General features: G+C 55.0%; 1 protein-coding gene across 3 annotated transcripts in view; it reads left to right on the top strand.

Moving 5' to 3' along the window:
* LOC140396095 (protein-methionine sulfoxide oxidase mical3a-like) overlaps nt 1–24,046 on the top strand; it is a 1,213,674-nt gene that overhangs the window by 438,731 nt on the left and 750,897 nt on the right. For all 3 annotated transcript variants that reach the window (XM_072484207.1, XM_072484206.1, XM_072484208.1), the window contains one exon: nt 9,611–9,758. In XM_072484207.1, coding sequence (XP_072340308.1) covers nt 9,611–9,758 — 148 coding nt within the window. The remainder of the gene's footprint in view (nt 1–9,610; nt 9,759–24,046) is intronic.

The following is a 24,046-nucleotide window of genomic DNA, read 5'->3' as shown; positions in this document are numbered from 1 at the left end:
TTTAATATTTGTCAAAGATGTAACCTTTGGAAGTAAAGTGCAGAACTTCAAAAAGACACAGAAAAGTTGGTGATGGGATGCATTTTGGTGGAAAGCACACTGGAGATAGTTGGATTTTCCGATATCGGGACCAGTTAATTTGTCGCCCATGACGTGGCCCAACTCCATGATTAACCAACCGAGCTGAACAGAACATTACAACATAATCTCCCCCCCCCCGGGACAGTAACCCACCCAACTCCTCTCAACACTTGCTTCAAACATTACCCCTCCAGACTGTCCCGAAAACCCCCCTCCCAAACCCCCCCAAAACCAGCCATCCACCCAAACCTGATATCCCCCGCTTAAACCTGAACCCCCTCCCAAACCCTAACCCAAATCCAACCCCTCTCCCAACCCTACATCTCCCCACACCCAAGCCCCCTCCCAAACCCAATACCCGCTACCCAAACCCAACCCCCCAAACTCAACTCCCCGAAACTCAACCCCCAAACCCAATCCCCCAAACCCAATCCCCCAAACCCAATCCCCCAAACCCAATCCCCCAAACCCAATCCCCCAAACCCAATCCCCCAAACCCAACTCCCCCAAACCCAACTCCCCCAAACCCAACTCCCCCAAACCCAACTCCCCCAAACCCAACCCCCCCAAACCCGACCCCCCAAACCCAACCCCCCCAAACTCAACCCCCCCAAACCCAATTCCACCGAACCCAACTCCCCCGAACCCAACTCCCCCGAACCCAACCCCCCGAACCCAACACCCCCAATCCCCCCCCGAACCCAACCCCCCGAACCCAACACCCCCGAACCCAACACCCCCAATCCCCCCCGAACCCAACTCCCCCAAACCCAACTCCCCAAACCCAACTCCCCCGAACCCAACTCCCCCAAACCCAACCCCCCGAACCCAACACCCCCAAATCCAACACCCCCGAACCCAACACCCCCAAACCCAACCCCCAAACCCAACTCCCCCAAACCCAACTCCCCCAAACCCAACTCCCCCAAACCCAACTCCCCCAAACCCAACTCCCCCAAACCCAACTCCCCCAAACCCGACCCCCCAAACCCAACCCCCCCAAACTCAACCCCCCCAAACCCAATTCCACCGAACCCAACTCCCCCGAACCCAACTCCCCCGAACCCAACACCCCGAACCCAACACCCCCGAACCCAACACCCCCAATCCCCCCCCAAACCCAACTCCCCCAAACCCAGCTCCCCCGAACCCACCCCCCCAAACCCAACTCCCCCAAACCCAACTGCCCCAAACCCACCCCCCAAACCCAAATCCCCCAAACCCAACCCCCCAAACCCAACCCCCCAAACCCAACCCCCCAAACCTAACCCCCAAACCCAACTCCCCCAAACCCAACTCCCCCAAACCCAACTCCCCCAAACCCAACTGCCCAAAACCCACCCCCCCCAAACCCAACTCCCCCAAACCCAACTCCCCCAAACCCAACCCCCCAAACCCAACCCCCCAAACCCAACCCCCCAAACCCAACCCCCCAAACCCAACCCCCCAAACCTAACCCCCAAACCCAACCCCCAAACCCAACTCCCCCAAACCCAACTCCCCCAAACCCAACTCCCCCAAACCCAACTCCCCCAAACCCAACTCCCCCAAACCCAACTCCCCCAAACCCAACTCCCCCAAACCCAACTCCCCCAAACTCGATATCCTCTCCCAATTCCAGACCCCACAAACCGAAATCCCCCTCCCAATCCCAAGCTGCCCCTCCCAAACCATCACCCAATGCCCCCCCCTCTCCTAAACACAAACCCCTTTGCCAAACTGCCCCACCCTGACATTCCCTCCCATTCCGAGTGAACTAATTCCCATTTCTCCGTCTCTGGCACGAACACCACTCAGCCCTCCTACCCCACTGGACCCAACATCCCCCCTCAACTACCACACTGGACCCAACATCTCCCCTCAACTACCCCACTGGACCCAACATCTCCCCTCAACTACCCCACTGGACCCAACATCTCCCCTCAACTACCCCACTGGACCCAACATCCCCCCTCAACTACCCCACTGGACCCAACATCCCCCCTCAACTACCCCACTGGACCCAACATCCCCCCTCAACTACCCCACTGGACCCAACATCTCCCCTCAACTACCCCACTGGACCCAACATCTCCCCTCAACTACCCCACTGGACCCAACATCCCCCCTCAACTACCCCACTGGACCCAACATCCCCCCTCAACTACCCCACTGGACCCAACATCTCCCCTCAACTACCCCACTGGACCCAACATCTCCCCTCAACTACCCCACTGGACCCAACATCTCCTCCTCAACTACCCCACTGGACCCAACATCTCCCCTCAACTACCCCACTGGACCCAACATCTCCCCTCAACTACCCCACTGGACCCAACATCTCCCCTCAACTACCCCACTGGACCCAACATCTCCTCCTCAACTACCCCACTGGACCCAACATCCCCCCTCAACTACCCCACTGGACCCAACATCTCCCCTCAACTACCCCACTGGACCCAACATCTCCCCTCAACTACCCCACTGGACCCAACATCTCCCCTCAACTACCCCACTGGACCCAACATCTCCTCCTCAACTACCCCACTGGACCCAACATCTCCTCCTCAACTACCCCACTGGACCCAACATCCCCCCTCAACTACCCCACTGGACCCAACATCTCACCTCAACTACCCCACTGGACCCAACATCTCCCCTCAACTACCCCACTGGACCCAACATCTCCCCTCAACTACCCCACTGGACCCAACATCTCCCCTCAACTACCCCACTGGACCCAACATCTCCTCCTCAACTACCCCACTGGACCCAACATCTCCCCTCAACTACCCCACTGGACCCAACATCCCCCCTCAACTACCCCACTGGACCCAACATCTCCCCTCAACTACCCCACTGGACCCAACATCTCCTCCTCAACTACCCCACTGGACCCAACATCTCCCCTCAACTACCCCACTGGACCCAACATCTCCCCTCAACTACCCCACTGGACCCAACATCTCCCCTCAACTACCCCACTGGACCCAACATCTCCTCCTCAACTACCCCACTGGACCCAACATCTCCTCCTCAACTACCCCACTGGACCCAACATCTCCCCTCAACTACCCCACTGGACCCAACATCTCCTCCTCAACTACCCCACTGGACCCAACATCTCCTCCTCAACTACCCCACTGGACCCAACATCTCCCCTCAACTACCCCACTGGACCCAACATCTCCTCCTCAACTACCCCACTGGACCCAAAATCTCCTCCTCAACGACCCCACTGGACCCAACATCCCCCCTCAACTACCCCACTGGACCCAACATCTCCTCCTCAACTACCCCACTGGACCCAACATCTCCCCTCAACTACCCCACTGGACCCAACATCTCCTCCTCAACTACCCCACTGGACCCAACATCTCCTCCTCAACTACCCCACTGGACCCAACATCTCCCCTCAACTACCCCACTGGACCCAACATCTCCTCCTCAACTACCCCACTGGACCCAACATCTCCTCCTCAACTACCCCACTGGACCCAACATCCCCCCTCAACTACCCCACTGGACCCAACATCTCCCCTCAACTACCCCACTGGACCCAACATCTCCTCCTCAACTACCCCACTGGACCCAACATCTCCCCTCAACTACCCCACTGGACCCAACATCTCCCCTCAACTACCCCACTGGACCCAACATCTCCCCTCAACTACCCCACTGGACCCAACATCTCCCCTCAACTACCCCACTGGACCCAACATCCCCCCTCAACTACCCCACTGGACCCAACATCTCCCCTCAACTACCCCACTGGACCCAACATCCCCCCTCAACTACCCCACTGGACCCAACATCTCCTCCTCAACTACCCCACTGGACCCAACATCTCCCCTCAACTACCCCACTGGACCCAACATCTCCCCTCAACTACCCCACTGGACCCAACATCTCCCCTCAACTACCCCACTGGACCCAACATCTCCCCTCAACTACCCCACTGGACCCAACATCTCCCCTCAACTACCCCACTGGACCCAACATCTCCCCTCAACTACCCCACTGGACCCAACATCCCCCCTCAACTACCCCACTGGACCCAACATCCCCCCTCAACTACCCCACTGGACCCAACATCTCCCCTCAACTACCCCACTGGACCCAACATCCCCCCTCAACTACCCCACTGGACCCAACATCTCCCCTCAACTACCCCACTGGACCCAACATCCCCCCTCAACTACCCCACTGGACCCAACATCTCCTCCTCAACTACCCCACTGGACCCAACATCTCCCCTCAACTACCCCACTGGACCCAACATCCCCCCTCAACTACCCCACTGGACCCAACATCCCCCCTCAACTACCCCACTGGACCCAACATCCCCCCTCAACTCCCCCACTGGACGCAACATCCCCCCTCAACTACCCCACTGGACCCAACATCCCCCCTCAACTACCCCACTGGACCCAACATCCCCCCTCAACTACCCCACTGGACCCAACATCTCCCCTCAACTACCCCACTGGACCCAACATCCCCCCTCAACTACCCCACTGGACCCAACATCCCCCCTCAACTACCCCACTGGACCCAACATCTCCCCTCAACTACCCCACTGGACCCAACATCCCCCCTCAACTACCCCACTGGACCCAACATCCCCCCTCAACTACCCCACTGGACCCAACATCCCCCCTCAACTACCCCACTGGACCCAACATCCCCCTCAACTACCCTACTGGACCCAACATCTCCCCTCAACTACCCCACTGGACCCAACATCACCCCTCAACTACCCCACTGGACCCAACATCCCCCCTCAACTACCCCACTGGACCCAACATCTCCTCAACTACCCCACTGGACCCAACATCCCCCCTCAACTACCCCACTGGACCCAACATCTCCCCTCAACTACCCCACTGGACCCAACATCTCCTCCTCAACTACCCCACTGGACCCAACATCTCCCTCAACTACCCCACTGGACCCAACATCTCTCCTCAACTACCCCACTGGACCCAACATCTCCTCCTCAACTACTCCACTGGACCCAACATCTCCTCCTCAACTACCCCACTGGACCCAACATCTCCTCCTCAACTACTCCACTGGACCCAATATCTCCTCCTCAACTACCCCACTGGACCCAACATCTCCTCCTCAACTACCCCACTGGACCCAACATCTCCCCTCAACTACCCCACTGGACCCAACATCTCCCCTCAACTAGAACAAAGAACAAAGAAATGTACAGCACAGGAACAGGCCCTTCGGCCCTCCAAGCCCGTGTCGACCATGCTGCCCGACTAAACTACAATCTTCTACACTTCCTGGGTCCGTATCCTTCTATTCCCATCCTATTCATATATTTGTCAAGATGCCCCTTAAATGCCCCTATCGTCCCTGCTTCCACTACCTCCTCCGGTAGCGAGTTCCAGGCACCCACTACCCTCTGCGTAAAAAACTTGCCTCGTACATCTACTCTAAACCTTGCCCCTCTCACCTTAAACCTATGCCCCGTAGTAATTGACCCCTCTACCCTGGGGAAAAGCCTCTGACTATCCACTCTGTCTATGCCCCTCATAATTTTGTATACCTCTATCAGGTCTCCCCTCAACCTCCTTCGTTCCAGTGAGAACAAACCGAGTTTATTCAATCGCTCCTCATAGCTAATGCCCTCCATACCAGGCAACATTCTGGTAAATCTCTTCTGCACCCTCTCTAAAGCCTCCACATCCTTCTGGTAGTGTGGCGACCAGAATTGAACACTATACTCCAAGTGTGGCCTAACTAAGGTTCTATACAGCTGCAACATGACTTGCCAATTCTTATACTCAATGCCCCGGCCAATGAAGGCAAGCATGCCGTATGCCTTCTTGACTACCTTCTCCACCTATGTTGCCCCTTTCAATGACCTGTGGACCTGTACTCCTAGATCTCTTTGACTTTCAATACTCTTGAGGGTTCTACCATTCACTGTATATTCCCTACCTGCATTAGACCTTCCAAAATGCATTACCTCACATTTGTCCGGATTAAACTCCATCTGCCATCTCTCCGCCCAAGTCTCCAGACAATCTAAATCCTGCTATATCCTCCGACAGTCCTCATCGCTATCCGCAATTCCACCAACCTTTGTGTCGTCTGCAAACTTACTAATCAGACCAGTTACATTTTCCTCCAAATCATTTATATACACTACAATGAGCAAAGGTCCCAGCACTGATCCCTGTGGAACACCACTGGTCACAGCCCTCCAATTAGAAAAGCATCCCTCCATTGCTACTCTCTGCCTTCTATGGCCTAGCCAGTTCTGTTTCCACCTTGCCAGCTCACCCCTGATCCCGTGTGACCTCACCTTTTGTACTAGTCTACCATGAGGGACCTTGTCAAAGGCCTTACTGAAGTCCATATAGACAACATCTACTGCCCTACCTGCATCAATCATCTTAGTGACCTCCTCAAGTTAGTGAGACACGACCTCCCCTTCACAAAACCGTGCTGCCTCTCACTAATACGTCCATTTGCTTCCAAATGGGAGTAGATCCTGTCTCGAAGAATTCTCTCCAGTAATTTCCCTACCACTGAAGTAAGGCTCACCGGCCTGTAGTTCCCGGGATTATCCTTGCTACCCTTCTTAAACAGAGGAACAACATTGGCTATTCTCCAGTCCTCCGGGACATCCCCTGAAGACAGCGAGGATCCAAAGATTTCTGTCAAGGCCTCAGCAATTTCCTCTCCAGCCTCCTTCAGTATTCTGGGGTAGATCCCATCAGGCCCTGGGGACTTATCTACCTTAATATTTTCTAAGACACCCAACACCTCGTCTTTTTGGATCACAATGTGACCCAGGCTATCTACACCCCCTTCTCCAGACTCAACATCTACCAATTCCTTCTCTTTGGTGAATACTGATGCAAAGTATTCATTTAGTACCTCGCCCATTTCCTCTGGCTCCACACATAGATTCCCTTGCCTATCCTTCAGTGGGCCAACCCTTTCCCTGGCTACCCTCTTGCTTTTTATGTACGTGTAAAATGCCTTGGAATTTTCCTTAACCCTATTTGCCAATGACTTTTCATGACCCCTTCTAGCCCTCCTGACTCCTTGCTTAAGTTCCTTCCTACTTTCCTTATATTCCACGCAGGCTTCGTCTGTTCCCAGCCTTTTAGCCCTGACAAATGCCTCCTTTTTCTTTTTGACGAGGCCTACAATATCACTCGTCATCCAAGGTTCCCGAAAATTGCCGTATTTATCTTTCTTCCTCACAGGAACATGCCGGTCCTGTATTCCTTTCAACTGCCACTTGAAAGCCTCCCACATGTCAGATGTTGATTTGCCCTCAAACATCCGCCCCCAATCTATGTTCTTCAGTTCCCGCCTAATATTGTTATAATTAGCCTTCCCCCAATTTAGCACATTCGTCCTCGGACCACTCTTATCCTTGTCCACCAGTACTTTAAAACTTACTGAATTGTGGTCACTGTTACCGAAATGCTCCCCTACTGAAACATCTACCACCTGGCCGGGCTCATTCCCCAATACCAGGTCCAGTACCGCCCCTTCCCTAGTTGGACTGTCTACATATTGTTTTAAGAAGCCCTCCTGGATGCTCCTTACAAACTCCGCCCCGTCTAAGCCCCTGGCACTAAGTGAGTCCCAGTCAATATTGGGGAAGTTGAAGTCTCCCATCACCACAACCCTGTTGTTTTTACTCTTTTCCAAAATCTGTCTACCTATCTGCTCCTCTATCTCCCGCTGGCTGTTGGGAGGCCTGTAGTATACCCCCAACATTGTGACTGCACCCTTCTTATTCCTGATCTCTACCCATATAGCCTCATTGCCCTCTGAGGTGTCCTCTCGCAGTACAGCTGTGATATTCTCCCGAACAAGTAGCGCAACTCCGCCTCCCCTTTTACATCCCCCTCTATCCCGCCTGAAACATCTAAATCCTGGAACGTTTAGCTGCCAATCCTGCCCTTCCCTCAACCAGGTCTCTGTAATGGCAACAATATCATAGTTCCAAGTACTAATCCAAGCTCTAAGTTCATCTGCCTTACCCGTAATGCTCCTTGCATTAAAACATATGCATTTCAGGCCACCAGACCCGCTGTGTTCAGCAGCTTCTCCCCTTCTGCTCTGCCTCAGAGCCACACTGTGCCTATTCCCTAGTTCTCCCTCAATGCTCTCACCTTATGACCTATTGCTCCCGTGCCCACCCCCCTGCCATACTAGTTTAAACCCTCCCATGTGACACTAGCAAACCTCGCGGCCAGGATATTTATGCCTCTCCCGTTTAGATGCAACCCGTCCTTCTTATACAGGTCACACCTGCCCCGGAAGAGCTCCCAGTGGTCCAGATAATGGAAACCCTCCCTCCGACACCAGCTGTTTAGCCACGTGTTTATCTGCTCTATCTTCCTATTTCTAGCCTCACTGGCACGTGGCACAGGGAGTAATCCCGAGATTACAACCCTCGAGGTCCTGTCTTTTAACTTTCTGCCTAGCTCCCTGAACTCCTGCTGCAGGACCTCATGCCCCTTCCTGCCTAAGTCGTTAGTACCAATATGTACAACGACCTCTGCCTGTTTGCCCTCGCCCTTCAGGATTCCCTCTACCCGTTCGGAGACATCCTGGACCCTGGCACCAGGGAGGCAACATACCATCCTGGAGTCTCTTTCACGTCCACAGAAGCGCCTATCTGTGCCCCTGACTATAGAGTCCCCTATTACTATTGCTCTTCTGCGCTTTGACCCTCCCTTCTGAACATCAGAGCCAGCCGTGGTGCCACTGCTCTGGCTGCTGCTGTTTTCCCCTGATAGGCTATCCCCCCCGACAGTATATCTGTTCTTTGTTCTTTGTTCTTCTACCCCACTGGACCCAACATCTCCTCCTCAACTACCCCACTGGATCCAACATCCCTCCTCAACTACCCCACTGGACCCAACATCTCCTCCTCAACTACCCCACTGGACCCAACATCCATCCTCAACTACCCCACTGGACCCAACATCCCCCCTCAACTACCCCACTGGACCCAACATCTCCTCCTCAACTACCCCACTGGACCCAACATCCCCCCTCAACTACCCCACTGGACCCAACATCTCTCCTCAACTATCCCACTGGATCCAACATCCCCTCTTCAACGACCCCGACTCGATCCCCAAATCTCCCAACAGCCCTCCTGCTTGATCATCTCTCCCATGACTCCCTGGACCCGAAAAAACCACACACCCCATAAACTCGTCACGTTTCTCTCTCCAAAACCGCCGGTCCTGATTATCTGCCCAATTACCCCACCTCGACCCACCCTGATTCTCTCCCATCTTCCGCTCCCTTCACTATCTCACAGCCCTCTGCCTGACCCAACCCGACTCTCTCCACCACCCAACCTTACCTTCCCGCAATTACCCAGTGACCCTCTGAACCCAACCAATTACCCCCAAATGACCCAACATGACTGTCCCACCATATCCCTGACCTGAGTAACCGCCCCAATCCCAGCACACACCCACTCCCTAATCCCAGCCCGAACCACTCCCTCTATCCACACTAATTCCTGTCCTTTTGGTTTTAACAGAACCTTTGGCGCGATCGAATAAACTACTTGCCTGGTGCCAGAGGCAGACTCAGGGTTATAAGAATGTCAGTGTGGTGGATCTGACAGCATCGTGGAAAAGTGGCCTGGCCCTTTCAGCCATCATACATCGTTACCGGCCAGACCTCATGTGAGTGCAAACACCTTTCCACACAAAATCGGGGCAAATTCCAGTGATTCCATTCACAGGAAATGGCACCAAGAAACCTGTCTCCCGACATTACAATGGCTGCTGTTTCAGGCATTTACTGTCAGAGCCGGTATTCCCCGATACCCTCAATTGCTACATTAGTGTGAGAGCCTGAATGCCCCGATACGCTCAACAATCGCAGTATTGCTGTATTAGTGTGAGAGACTGTATTCCCCGACACCCTCAACAATGGCAGTATTGCTGCATTAGTGTGAGAGACTGTATTCCCCGACACCCTCAACAATGGCAGTATTGCTGCATTAGTGTGAGAGTCTGTATTCCCCGACACCCTCAACAATGGCAGTATTGCTGCATTAGTGTGAGAGTCTGTATTCCCCGATACCCTCAATAATCGCAGTATTTCTGCATTAGTGTGAGAGTCTGTATTCCCCGATACCCTCAACAATGGCAAGAACTGTTACAACACCAGGTTAAAGTCCAACAGGTTTGTTTCGATGTCACTAGCTTTCGGAGCGCTGCTCCTTCCTCAGGTGAATGAAGAGGTATGTTCCAGAAACATATATATAGACAGATTCAAAGATGCCAGACAATGCTTGGAATGCGAGCATTAGCAGGTGATTAAATCTTTACAGATCCAGAGATGGGGTAACCCCAGGTTACAGAGGTGTGAATTGTGTCAAGCCAGGACAGTTGGTAGGATTTCGCAGGCCAGATGGTGGGGGATGAATGTAATGCGACATGAATCCCAGGTCCCGGTTGAGGCCGCACTCATGCGTGCGGAACTTGACTATAAGCTTCTGCTCGGCGATTCTGCGTTGTTGCGCGTCCTGAAGGCCGCCTTGGAGAACGCTTACCCGGAGATCAGAGGCTGAATGCCCTTGACTGCTGAAGTGTTCCCCGACTGGAAGGGAACATTCCTGCCTGGTGATTGTCGCGCGATGTCCATTCATTCGTTGTCTCAGCGTCTGCGTAGTCTCGCCAATGTACCACGCTTCGGGACATCCTTTCCTGCAGCGTATGAGGTAGACAACGTTGGCCGAGTCGCACGTGTATGTACCACGTACCTGGTGGGTGGTGTTAACACATGTAATGGTGGTATCCATGTCGATGATCTGGCATGTCTTGCAGAGAATGCCATGGCAGGGTTGTGTGGTGTCGTGGTCACTGTTCTGAAGGCTGGGTAGTTTGCTGCAAACAATGGTTTGTTTGAGGTTGCGCGGTTGTTTGAAGGCAAGTAGTGGGGGTGTAGGGATGACCTTGGCAAGATGTTCATCTTCATCGATGACGTGTTAAAGGCTGTGAAGAAGATGTCGTAGTTTCTCCGCTCCGGGAAAGTACTGGACAACATTAGTGTGAGAGCCGGTATTCCCCGATACCCTCAACAATTGCAGTATTACTGCATTAGTGTGAGAGCCTGCATTCCCCGATACCCTCAACAATCGCAGATTGCTGCATTAGTGTGAGAGCCTGTATTCCCCGATACCCTCAACAATGGCAGTATTGCTGTATTAGTGTGAGAGCCTGTATTCCCCGATACCCTCAACAATGGCAGTATTGCTGTATTAGTGTGAGAGTCTGTATTCCCCGATACCCTCAACAATCGCAGATTGCTGCATTAGTGTGAGAGCCTGTATTCCCCGATACCCTCAACAATGGCAGTATTGCTGTATTAGTGTGAGAGCCTGTATTCCCCGATACCCTCAACAATGGCAGTATTGCTGTATTAGTGTGAGAGTCTGTATTCCCCGATACCCTCAACAATCGCAGTATTGCTGCATTAGTGTGAGAGTCTGTATTCCCCAATACCCTCAACAATGGCAGTATTGCTGCATTAGTGTGAGAGACGGTATTCCCCGATACCCTCAACAATCGCAGTATTGCTGCATTAGTGTGAGAGCCGGTATTCCCCGATACCCTCAACAATGGCAGTATTGCTGCATTAGTGTGAGAGCCTGTATTCCCCGATACCCTCAACAATGGCAGTATTGCTGCATTAGTGTGAGAGCCGGTATTCCCCGATACCCTCAACAATGGCAGTATTGCTGTATTAGTGTGAGAGTCTGTATTCACCAGGACCAGCAACAATCGCAGTATTTCTGCATTAGTGTGAGAGCCGGTATTCACCGATACCCTCAACAATGGCTGGATTGCTGCATTAGTGTGAGAGCCTGTATTCCCTGATACCCTCAACAATGGCAGTATTGCTGCATTAGTGTGAGAGTGTGTATTCCCCGATACCCTCAACAATCGCAGTATTGCTGCATTAGTGTGAGAGCCTGTATTCCCCAATACCCTCAACAATGGCAGTATTGCTGCATTAGTGTGAGAGTCTGTATTCCCTGATACCCTCAACAATGGCAGTATTGCTGCATTAGTGTGAGAGCCTGTATTCCCCAATACCCTCAACAATGTCAGCATTGCTGCATTAGTGTGTGAGCTGGTATTCTCAGAAATCCTCATCAATCGCAGTATTGCTGCATTAGTGTGAGTCTGTATTCCCCGATACCCTCAACAATCGCAGTATTGCTGCATTAGTGTGAGAGCCGGTATTCCCCGATACCCTCAACAATGGCAGTATTGCTGCATTAGTGTGAGAGCCTGTATTCCCCGATACCCTCAACAATGGCAGTATTGCTGCATTAGTGTGAGAGCCGGTATTCCCCGATACCCTCAACAATGGCAGTATTGCTGTATTAGTGTGAGAGTCTGTATTCACCAGGACCAGCAACAATCGCAGTATTTCTGCATTAGTGTGAGAGCCGGTATTCACCGATACCCTCAAAATGGCTGGATTGCTGCATTAGTGTGAGAGCCTGTATTCCCCGATACCCTCAACAATGGCAGTATTGCTGCATTAGTGTGAGAGTGTGTATTCCCCGATACCCTCAACAATCGCAGTATTGCTGCATTAGTGTGAGAGCCTGTATTCCCCAATACCCTCAACAATGGCAGTATTGCTGCATTAGTGTGAGAGTCTGTATTCCCTGATACCCTCAACAATGGCAGTATTGCTGCATTAGTGTGAGAGCCTGTATTTCCCAATACCCTCAACAATGTCAGCATTGCTGCATTAGTGTGTGAGCTGGTATTCTCAGAAATCCTCATCAATCGCAGTATTGCTGCATTAGTGTGAGTCTGTATTCCCAGATATCCTCAACAATCGCAGTATTGCTGCATTAGTGTGTGAGTCTGTATTCTCCAATACCCTCAACAATGGCAGTATTGCTGCATTAGTGTGAGAGCCTGTATTCCCCGATACCCTCAACAATGGCAGTATTGCTGCATTAGTGTGAGAGCCGGTATTCCCCGATACCCTCAACAATGGCAGTATTGCTGTATTAGTGTGAGAGTCTGTATTCACCAGGACCAGCAACAATCGCAGTATTTCTGCATTAGTGTGAGAGCCGGTATTCACCGATACCCTCAAAATGGCTGGATTGCTGCATTAGTGTGAGAGCCTGTATTCCCCGATACCCTCAACAATGGCAGTATTGCTGCATTAGTGTGAGAGTGTGTATTCCCCGATACCCTCAACAATCGCAGTATTGCTGCATTAGTGTGAGAGCCTGTATTCCCCAATACCCTCAACAATGGCAGTATTGCTGCATTAGTGTGAGAGTCTGTATTCCCTGATACCCTCAACAATGGCAGTATTGCTGCATTAGTGTGAGAGCCTGTATTTCCCAATACCCTCAACAATGTCAGCATTGCTGCATTAGTGTGTGAGCTGGTATTCTCAGAAATCCTCATCAATCGCAGTATTGCTGCATTAGTGTGAGTCTGTATTCCCAGATATCCTCAACAATCGCAGTATTGCTGCATTAGTGTGTGAGTCTGTATTCTCCGATACCATCAACAATGGCATTATTGCTGCATTAGTGAGAAAGCCTGTATTCCCCGATACCCTCAACAATGGCAGTATTGCTGTATAAGTGTCAGAGCCTGTATTCCCCGATACCTTGAACAATGTCAGCTTTGCTGCATTAGTGTGAGAGTCTGTATTCTCCGATACCATCAACAATGGCAGTATTGCTGCATTAGTGTGAGAGTCTGTATTCGCCAGGACCAGCAACAATCGCAGTATTGCTGTATTAGTGTGAGAGTCTGTACTCTCCGATTCCCTCAACAATGGCAGTATTGCTGCATTAGTGTGAGAGTCTGTATTCGCCAGGACCAGCAACAATCGCAGTATTGCTGTATTAGTGTGAGAGTCTGTACTCTCCGATTCCCTCAACAATGGCAGTATTGCTGCATTAGTGTGAGAGTCTGTATTCCCCGATCCCCTCAACAATCGCAGTATTTCTGCATTCGTGTGAGAAACCGTATTCTCCGATACCCTCACCAATCGCAGTATTGCTGCAATAGTGTGAGAGTCTGTATTCGCCAGGACCAGCAACAATCGCAGTATTGCTGTATTAATGTGAGAGTCTGTTCTCTCCGATTCCCTCAACAATGGCAGTATTTCTGCATTAGTGTGAGAGTCTGTATTCCCCGATACCCTCAACAATGGCAGTATTGCTGTATTAGTGTGAGAGTCTGTATTCACCAGGACCAGCAACAATCGCAGTATTGCTGTATTAGTGTGAGATTGTGTATTACCCGATACCCTCAACAATCGCAGCATTGCTGCATTAGTGTGAGCGCCTGTCTTCCCCGATACCCTCAACAATGGCAGTATTGCTGTATTAGCGTGAGAGCCTGTATTCCCCGATACCATCAACAATGTCAGCATTGCTGCACTAGTGTGAGAGCCGGTATTCCCCGATACCCTCAACAATGGCATTACTGCTGCATTAGTGTGAGAGTCTGTATTCCCCGATCCCCTCAACAATCGCAGTATTGCTGCATTCGTGTGAGAAACCGTATTCTCCGATTCCCTCACCAATCGCAGTATTGCTGCAATATTGTGAGAGTCTGTATTCACCAGGACCAGCAACAATCGCAGTATTGCTGTATTAGTGTGAGAGCCTGTATTGCCCGATACCCTCAACAATGGCAGTATTGCTGTATTAGTGTGAGAGCCTGTATTCCCCGATACCTTGAACAATGTCAACTTTGCTGCATTAGTGTGAGAGCCTGTATTCCCCGATACCCTCAACATGACAGTATTGCTGCATTAGTGTGAGAGTCTGTATTCCCCGATACCCTCAACAATCGCAGGATTGCTGTATTAGTGTGAGAGCCTGTATTCCACGATACCCTCAACAATGGCAGTATTGCTGCATTAGTGTGAGAGTCTGTATTCCCGATACCCTCAACATTCGCAGTATTTCTGCATTAGTGTGAGAGTCTGTATTCCCCCATACCCTCAACAATCACAAGATTGCTGCATTAGTGTGAGAGCCTGTATTCCCGATACCCTCAACAATGGCAGTGTTGCTGTTTCAGTGTGAGAGCCTGTATTCCTCGATACCTTCAACAATGTCAGCATTGCTGCACTAGTGTGAGAGCTGGTATTCCCCGATACCCTCAACAATGGCATTATTGCTGCTTTAGTGTGAGAGTCTGTATTCCCCGATAACCTCAACAATCGCAGCATTTCTTCACTAGTGTGAAAGCCTGTATTCCCCGATACCCTCAACAATGGTGGTATTGCTGTATAAGTGTGAGAGCCTGTATTCCCCGATACCTTGAACAATGTCAGCTTTGCTGCATTAGTGTGAGAGCCGGTATTCCCCGATACCCTCAACAATGGCAGTATTGCTGCATTAGTGTGAGAGTCTGTATTTCCTGACACACTCAACAATCGCAGTATTACTGCATTAGTGTGAGAGCCTGTATTCCCCGATACCCTCAACAATCGCAGATTGCTGCATTAGTGTGAGAGCCTGTATTCCCCAATACCCTCAACAATGGCAGTATTGCTGCATCAGTGTGAGAGCCTGTATTCCCCAATACCCTCAACAATGTCAGCATTGCTGCATTAGTTTGAGAGTCTGTATTCCCCGATCCCCTCAACAATCGCAGCATTGCTGTATTAGTGTGAGAGCCTGTATTCCCCGATACCCTCAACAATGGCAGTATTTCTGCATTAGTGTGAGAAACGGTATTCCCCGATAGCCCCAACAATGTCAGCATTGCTGCATTAGTGTGTGAGCTGGTATTCCCAGATATCCTCAACAATCGCAGTATTGCTGCATTAGTGTGAGTCTGTATTCCCAGATATCCTCAACAATGGCAGTATTGCTGTATTAGTGTGAGAGTCTGTATTCTCCGATACCCTCAACAATCGCAGTATTGCTGTATTAGTGTGAGAGTCTGTACTCTCCGATACCCTCAACAATCGCAGGATTGCTGCATTAATGTGAGAGCCTGTATTCCCCGATACCCTCAACAATCGCAGTATTGCTGCATTAATGTGAGAGCCTGTATTCCCCGATACCCTCAACATTGGCAGTATTGCTGTATTCGTGTGAGAGCCTGTATTCCCTGATACCCTCAACAATCGCAGTATTGCTGTATTAGTATGAGAGCCTGTATTCAGCGATACCCTCAACAATGGCAGTATTGCTGTATTCGTGTGAGAGCCTGTATTCCCTGATACCCTCAACAATCGCAGTATTGCTGTATTAGTATGAGAGCCTGTATTCAGCGATACCCTCAACAATGGCAGTATTGCTGTATTAGTGTGAGAGCCTGTATTCCCCGCTACCCTCAACAATGGCAGTATTGCTGTATTAGTGTGAGAGTCTGTATTGCCCGATACCCTCAACAATGGCAGTATTGCTGTATTAGTGTGAGAGACGGTATTCCCCGATACCCTCAACAATCGCAGTATTGCTGTATTAGTGTGAGAGTCTGTATTGCCCGATACCCTCAACAATGGCAGTATTGCTGTATTAGTGTGAGAGACGGTATTCCCCGATACCCTCAACAATGGCAGTATTGCTGCATTAGTGTGAGAGCCTGTATTCCCCGATACCCTCAACAATGGCAGTATTGCTGTATTAGTGTGAGAGACGGTATTCCCCGATACCCTCAACAATGGCAGTATTGCTGCAATAGTGTGAGAGCCTGTATTCCCCGATCCCCTCAACAATGGCATTGGAATAGTTTGTGTTCCGTCTGCTGCCGATGCTCTCCCATTAATGGTCGTTTAACTGTTCCAGGGCGCCGCCAGTCTTGCTGCCGTAGAACTCAGCAAACCCTGCCCCGGTGTCAACACTTAGTCTCAGGAATGGATAATTCTGCCGTGAATGGAGAATTCCACCGTCTTTTTTTCCAATGTCTACCGGTCTTTTTGCTAAAGGCTTTTTTTCGCGGGGTGGGTAAGCTGGTTTTGTTGTTTGTGTGGGCAGGGAAGGCTGTGAGGGTAACGGAGGCAGTTCTTCAAAGGGGGCGGAGTCGGGGTCTTGGCGCTTCCGATTTTGTTGCATTATTACTGGGCGGTGAATGCAGAGAAGGTGCAGGGCTGGAGCAGGGCGGAAACTTTGTGGGTGTGGATAGATGCGGGGTCCTGTAAGGGGTCATGGCTGCAGGCGCTGGCAATGGGCCTGCTGTTGCTAGCCCTGGGGAAGAATTCCGGAAATCCGGCAGTGGTAGTCACGCTGAGGATCGGAGGGCAATTCCGACAGCATTTCGAGTTGAGGTCTGGATCGAGGGTGACGCCGATAGGAGGGAATCATGGGTTCGAGCCGGGGAGGATGGATGCCAGGTTCTGGGGCCGGGAGGAGAAAGGGGTAAAAGAGATGGAGGATCTGTTTCTGGAGGGGAGATTCGCAAGTCTGGAGGAGCTGGTGGTGAAGTATGGGCCACAGCTTGAGGAGGGTTTTAGGTTCCTGCAGGTGCGAAATTTCACAAGAAAGGCTTTTGCGAGTTTGCGGGTGGCACTGTCCTCGTTGCTGGAGGAGGAGCTGTCAGTTGGGGGGTTGGAGAGCGGAGTCATCTCAGTGATTTATTGTAGGATTATGGAGGAGGACAAGGAGTCTATGGAAAGGATTAAGACCAAGTGGGAGGAATAGTTGGGGAAGGGGCTACAAGATGGATTATGGTGTAAAGTGCTGCGGAGGGTCAATACCTCGACCTCGTGTGCGAGGTTGGGGTTCATTCAGTTGAAAACGGTGTACAGACATACTTAACGAAAGCAAGGATGAGCTGAGTGTTGTCGAGGGTGGGGGATAGTTCCGAGCGGTGTGGGACGGGCCCAGTCAATCATGTCCATATGTTCTGATCCTGCCCAAAGTTGGACAAGTATTGGGGTCGTTTTTCAGCACCATGTCCGAGGTCCTGCATATGGAACTGGAGCCGGGTCCCCTAGAGGCCATATTCGGGATGGCAAGCCTGCCCGAGCTGCACACGGGAGCAGGGGCAGACGATTCAGCCTTTGTCCCATTGATCGTTCACAGGCGGGTCCTGAAGGGGTGGAGGTCAGCTTCTCCCCCCAGTGCCTCGGCCTGGCTGGGGGACCTGCTGGAGTTTCTGTCCTTGGAAAAGGTGAAATTTGCCCTGAGAGAGACGGTTAAGGAGGTTCCACCAGAGATGGGGGCTGTTCATTTTACATGTTGGAGATCAAGGGCGAGTTTCTCCGACCCTCCGCCGGTGGCCTGGCCCGCGATCGGGGCTCCACCGATCCGCGGGCGGGCCTGTGCCGTGGGGCACTCTTTTCCTTCCGCCTTCGCATGATCTCCACCATGGCGGAGGCGGAAGAGACTCCCTCCACTGCGCATGCGCGGGGATGCCGTGAGCGGCCGCTGACGCTCCCGCGCATGCGCCACCCGGCGATGTCATTTCCGCGCCAGCTGGCGGGGCACCAAACGCCTTTCTCGCCAGCTGGCGGGGCGGAAATCAGTCCGGCGCGGGCCTAGCCCCTCAAGGTTAGGGCTCGGCCTAGGTGCGGAGGATTCCGCACCTTTGGGGCGGCGCGATGCTGGACTGATTTGCGCCGTTTTTGGCACCGGTCGGCGGACATCGCGCCGATTACGGAGAATTTCGCCCCTGGTTGCTGCCAAGGTGCGGCAGAGATGGGGGGAAGGGGTGGGAGGTACTGTTGGTGTTAAATATTGACTAAAAATATTTTTTGGAAAAAGAAATGGGAAGCGCCAGGAAGGCCTGGGTCCTGCTTGCAGACGGACTGAAGCTGTTCAGGCAAAGCCCTCACCCAGACTGCGTTTCGTCGCTCCGATGTAGAGGAGGCCGCAGGTTTTGTGGCTGTCATGGTTGAATAGCTGGTGTGAGATGTGGGGGAGAGGTATGCCGCAGTGTGTGAGGCTGAGGCAAGGTTAAAGGTGTGGCGTGCGAACGATGGTTGTTGAAGATTGTTGGTAGACGAGGATGGCTGGTTCAGCATAGTGGGCTAAACAGCTGGCTTGTAATGCAGAACAAGACCAGTAGCGCGGGTTCAATTCCCGTTCCAGCCTCCCCGAACAGGTGCCGGAATGTGGCGACTAGGAACTTCATTGAAGCCTACTTGTTACAATAAGCAATTATTATTATTGTTAATAATAATAAAAGGGAAGAAGGTCAGGTGAAGGGAGAGTTACAAATCTGAAGCGAAAGTTCTGGCGATAGAAGAATTATGGTAAAGACAGAGTGAGACAGGGCTGGACAGAGAATTTAACTGCAACCATCAATAAAGTTCATTCAAATAGGAGCAAAAACATCAAATTAAACTCTTCGCATCTGAATGTGTGAAGCAACTGCAATAACAGATAATCTAGCTGCACAAATATATACAAATGGATTTTGTTGTAATTGTCATTCCGGAGACAGGAATGTGATGAGTTCTGGGTGTGAGAGACCTGGGCTCCGGGCCTGCCCGGGAGTGAGAGACCTGGAGGCGGGGCCTGCCCGGGAGTGAGAGACCTGGAGGCGGGGCCTGACCGGGTGTGAGAGACCTGGTGCGGGGCCTACCCGGGAGTGAGAGACCTGGAGGCGGGGCCTGCCCGGGAGTGAGAGACCTGGAGGCGGGGCCTGTCCGGGTGTGAGAGACCTGGAGGCGGGGCCTGCCCAGGAGTGAGAGACCTGGAGGTGGGGCCTGTGGGGGGGGGGTTGTAGACACTGGAGGTGGGGCCTGCCCAGGAGTTCGAGACCTGGAGGCGGGGCCTGCCCGGGAGTGAGAGACCTGGAGACGGGGCCTGCCCGGGAGTGAGAGACCTGGAGGCAGGGCCTGCCTGGGAGTGAGACCTGGAGGCGGGGCCTGCCCGGGAGTGAGAGACCTGGAGGCGGGGCCCGCCCGGGAGTGAGAGACCTGGAGGTGGGGGCTGGCCAAGGGGTGTGGACACTGGAGGTGGGGCCTGCCCGGGAGTGTTGACACTGGAGGCAGGGCCTGCCCGGGTGTGTTGACACTGGAGGCAGGGCCTGCCCGGGAGTGAGAGACATGGAGGCAGGAACCTGCCCGGGTGTGAGAGACCTGGAAGTGGGACCTGCCCCGGTGTGAGAGACCTGGAGGTGGGACCTGCCCGGCAGTGACAGACATGGAGGCGGGGACTGCCCGGGAGTGAGAGACCTGAAGGTGGGGTCTGGCTCCGGGGGTGTAGACACTGGGGGTGGGGCCTGCCCGGGAGTGTTGACACTGGGGGTGGGGCCTGCCCAGGAGTGTTGTCACTGGGGGTGGGGCCTGTCTGGGAGTGTTGTCACTGGGGGTGGGGCCTGCCCGGGAGTGTTGTCACTGGGGGTGGGGCCTGTCCGGGAGTGTTGTCACTTGGGGTGGGGCCTGCCCGGGAGTGTTGTCACTGGGGGTGGAGCCTGCCCTGGAGAGTTGTCACTGGGGGTGGGGCCTGTCCGGGAGTGTTGACACTGGGGGTGGGGCCTGCCTGGGAGTGTTGTCACTGGTGGTGGGGCCTTCCCGGGAGTGTTGTCACTGGGGGTGGGGCCTGCCCGGGAGTGTTGACACTGGGGGTGGGGCCTGTCCGGGAGTGTTATCGCAGGGGGTGGGGCCTGTCCGGGAGTGTTGTCACTGGGGGTGGGGCCTGTCCGGGAGTGTTGTCACTCGGTTGGGGCCTGCCCGAGAGTGTTGACACTGGGGGGTGGGGCCTGCCCGGGAGTGTTGACACTGGGGGTGGGGCCTGCCCGGGAGTGTTGACACTGGGGGTGGGGCCTGTCCGGGAGTGTTGTCACTGGGTTGGGGCCTGCCCGGGAGTGTTGACACTGGGGGGTGGGGCCTGCCCGGGAGTGTTGTCACTGGGGGTGGGGCCTGTCCGGGAGTGTTGTCACTGGGTTGGGGCCTGCCCGGGAGTGTTGACACTGGGGGGTGGGGCCTGCCCGGGAGTGTTGACACTGGGGGTGGGGCCTGTCCGGGAGTGTTGTCACTGGGTTGGGGCCTGCCCGGGAGTGTTGACACTGGGGGGTGGGGCCTGCCCGGGAGTGTTGTCACTGGGGGTGGGGCCTGCCCGGGAGTGTTGTCACTCGGTTGGGGCCTGCCCGGGAGTGTTGACACTGGGGGTGGGGCCTGCCCGGGAGTGTTGACACTGGGGATGGGGCCTGCCCGGGAGTGTTGTCACTGGGGGTGGGGCCTGCCCGGGAGTGTTGACACTGGGGGTGGGGCCTGCCCGGGAGTGTTGACACTGGGGGTGGGACCTGCCCGGGAGTGTTGACTCTCGGTTGGGGCCTGCCCGGGAGTGTTGACACTGGGGAGTGGGGCCTGTCCGGGAGTGTTGTCACTGGGGGTGGGGCCTGCCCGGGAGTGTTGACACTGGGGGTGGGGCCTGCCCGGGAGTGTTGACACTGGGTTGGGGCCTGCCCGGGAGTGTTGACACTGGGGGGTGGGGCCTGCCCGGGAGTGTTGTCACTCGGTTGGGGCCTGCCCGGGAGTGTTGACACTGGGTTGGGGCCTGCCCGGGAGTGTTGACACTGGGGAGTGGGGCCTGTCCGGGAGTGTTGTCACTGGGGGTGGGGCCTGTCCGGGAGTGTTGTCACTCGGTTGGGGCCTGCCCGGGAGTGTTGTCACTGGGGGTGGGGCCTGTCCGGGAGTGTTGTCACTGGGGGTGGGGCCTGTCCGGGAGTGTTGTCACTGTGGGTGGGGCCTGTCCGGGAGTGTTGACACTGGGGAGTGGGGCCTGTCCGGGAGTGTTGTCACTGGGGGTGGGGCCTGTCCGGGATTGTTGACACTGGGGGTGGGGCCTGCCTGGGAGTGTTGTCACTGGTGGTGGGGCCTTCCCGGGAGTGTTGACACTGGGGGGTGGGGCCTGCCCGGGAGTGTTGACACTGGGGGGTGGGGCCTGCCCGGGAGTGTTGTCACTGGGGGTGGGGCCTGTCCGGGAGTGTTGACACTGGGGGTGGGGCCTGCCTGGGAGTGTTGTCACTGGTGGTGGGGCCTTCCCGGGAGTGTTGACACTGGGGGTGGGGCCTGCCCGGGAGTGTTGTCACTGGGGGTGGGGCCTGTCCGGGAGTGTTGACACTGGCGTGGGGCCTGCCTGGGAGTGTTGACACTGGGGGTGGGGCCTGCCTGGGAGTGTTGTCACTGGTGGTGGGGCCTTCCCGGGAGTGTTGACACTGGGGGTGGGGCCTGCCCGGGAGTGTTGACACTGGGGGTGGGGCCTGCCCGGGAGTGTTGTTACTGGGGGTGGGGCCTGCCCGGGAGTGTTGTCACTGGGGGTGGGGCCTGTCTGGGAGTGTTGTCACTGGGGGTGGGGCCTGCCCGGGAGTGTTGACCATGGGGGTGGGGCCTGCCTGGGAGTGTTGTCACTGGTGGTGGGGCCTTCCCGGGAGTGTTGACACTGGGGGTGGGGCCTGCCCGGGAGTGTTGACACTGGGGGTGGGGCCTGTCCGGGAGTGTTATCGCAGGGGGTGGGGCCTGTCCGGGAGTGTTGACACTCGGTTGGGGCCTGCCCGGGAGTGTTGACACTGGCGTGGGGCCTGCACGGGAGTGTTGACACTGGGGGTGGGGCCTGCCCGGGAGTGTTGACACTGGGGGTGGGGCCTGTCCGGGAGTGTTATCGCAGGGGGTGGGGCCTGTCCGGGAGTGTTGACACTGGCGTGGGGCCTGCACGGGAGTGTTGTCACTGGGGGTGGGGCCTGCCCGGGAGTGTTGACACTGAGGGGTGGGGCCTGCCCGGGAGTGTTGTCACTCGGTTGGGGCCTGCCCGGGAGTGTTGACACTGGGGGTGGGACCTGCCCGGGAGTGTTGTCACTGTGGGGTGGGGCCTGCCCGGGAGTGTTGTCACTGTGGGGTGGGGCCTGCCCGGGAGTGTTGTCACTGGGGGTGGGGCCTGCCCGGGAGTGTTGTCACTGGGGGTGGGGCCTGCCCGGGAGTGTTGTCACTGTGGGGTGGGGCCTGCCCGGGAGTGTTGTCACTGTGGGGTGGGGCCTGCCCGGGAGTGTTGTCACTGGGGGTGGGGCCTGCCCGGGAGTGTTGTCACTGGGGGTGGGGCCTGCCCGGGAGTGTTGTCACTGTGGGGTGGGGCCTGTCCGGGAGTGTTGTCACTGTGGGGTGGGGCCTGCCCGGGAGTGTTGTCACTGGGGGTGGGGCCTGTCCGGGAGTGTTGACACTGGGGGGTGGGGCCTGCCCGGGAGTGTTGACACTGGGGGTGGGGCCTGCCCGGGAGTGTTGACACTGGGGGTGGGGCCTGCCCGGGAGTGTTGTCACTGGGGGTGGGGCCTGCCCGGGAGTGTTGACACTGGGGGTGGGGCCTGCCCGGGAGTGTTGACACTGGGGGTGGGGCCTGCCCGGGAGTGTTGACACTGGGGGTGGGGCCTGCCCGGGAGTGTTGACACTGGGGGTGGGGCCTGCCCGGGAGTGTTGTCACTGGGGGGTGGGGCCTGCCCGGGAGTGTTGACACTGGGGGTGGGGCCTGCCCGGGAGTGTTGACACTGGGGGTGGGGCCTGCCCGGGAGTGTTGACACTGGGGGTGGGGCCTGCCCGGGAGTGTTGACACTGGGGGTGGGGCCTGCCCGGGTGTGTTGACACTGGGGGTGGGGCCTGTCCGGGAGTGTTGTCACTGGGGGTGGGGCCTGCCCGGGAGTGTTGACACTGGTGGTGGGGCCTGTCCGGGAGTGTTGTCACTGTGGGGTGGGGCCTGCCCGGGAGTGTTGTCACTGTGGGGTGGGGCCTGCCCGGGAGTGTTGTCACTGGGGGTGGGGCCTGCCCGGGAGTGTTGTCACTCGGTTGGGGCCTGCCCGGGAGTGTTGACACTGGGGGTGGGGCCTGCCCGGGAGTGTTGACACTGGGGGGTGGGGCATGCCCGGGAGTGTTGTCACTGGGGGTGGGGCCTGCCCGAGAGTGTTGACACTGGGGGGTGGGGCCTGCCCGGGAGTGTTGTCACTGTGGGGTGGGGCCTGCCCGGGAGTGTTGTCACTGTGGGGTGGGGCCTGCCCGGGAGTGTTGTCACTGG

The sequence above is a fragment of the Scyliorhinus torazame genome, chromosome 19 (assembly GCF_047496885.1).
Source record: "Scyliorhinus torazame isolate Kashiwa2021f chromosome 19, sScyTor2.1, whole genome shotgun sequence".
Classification (NCBI taxonomy): Eukaryota; Metazoa; Chordata; class Chondrichthyes; order Carcharhiniformes; family Scyliorhinidae; genus Scyliorhinus; species Scyliorhinus torazame.
This window is presented reverse-complemented; position numbering and strand designations above follow the sequence as displayed.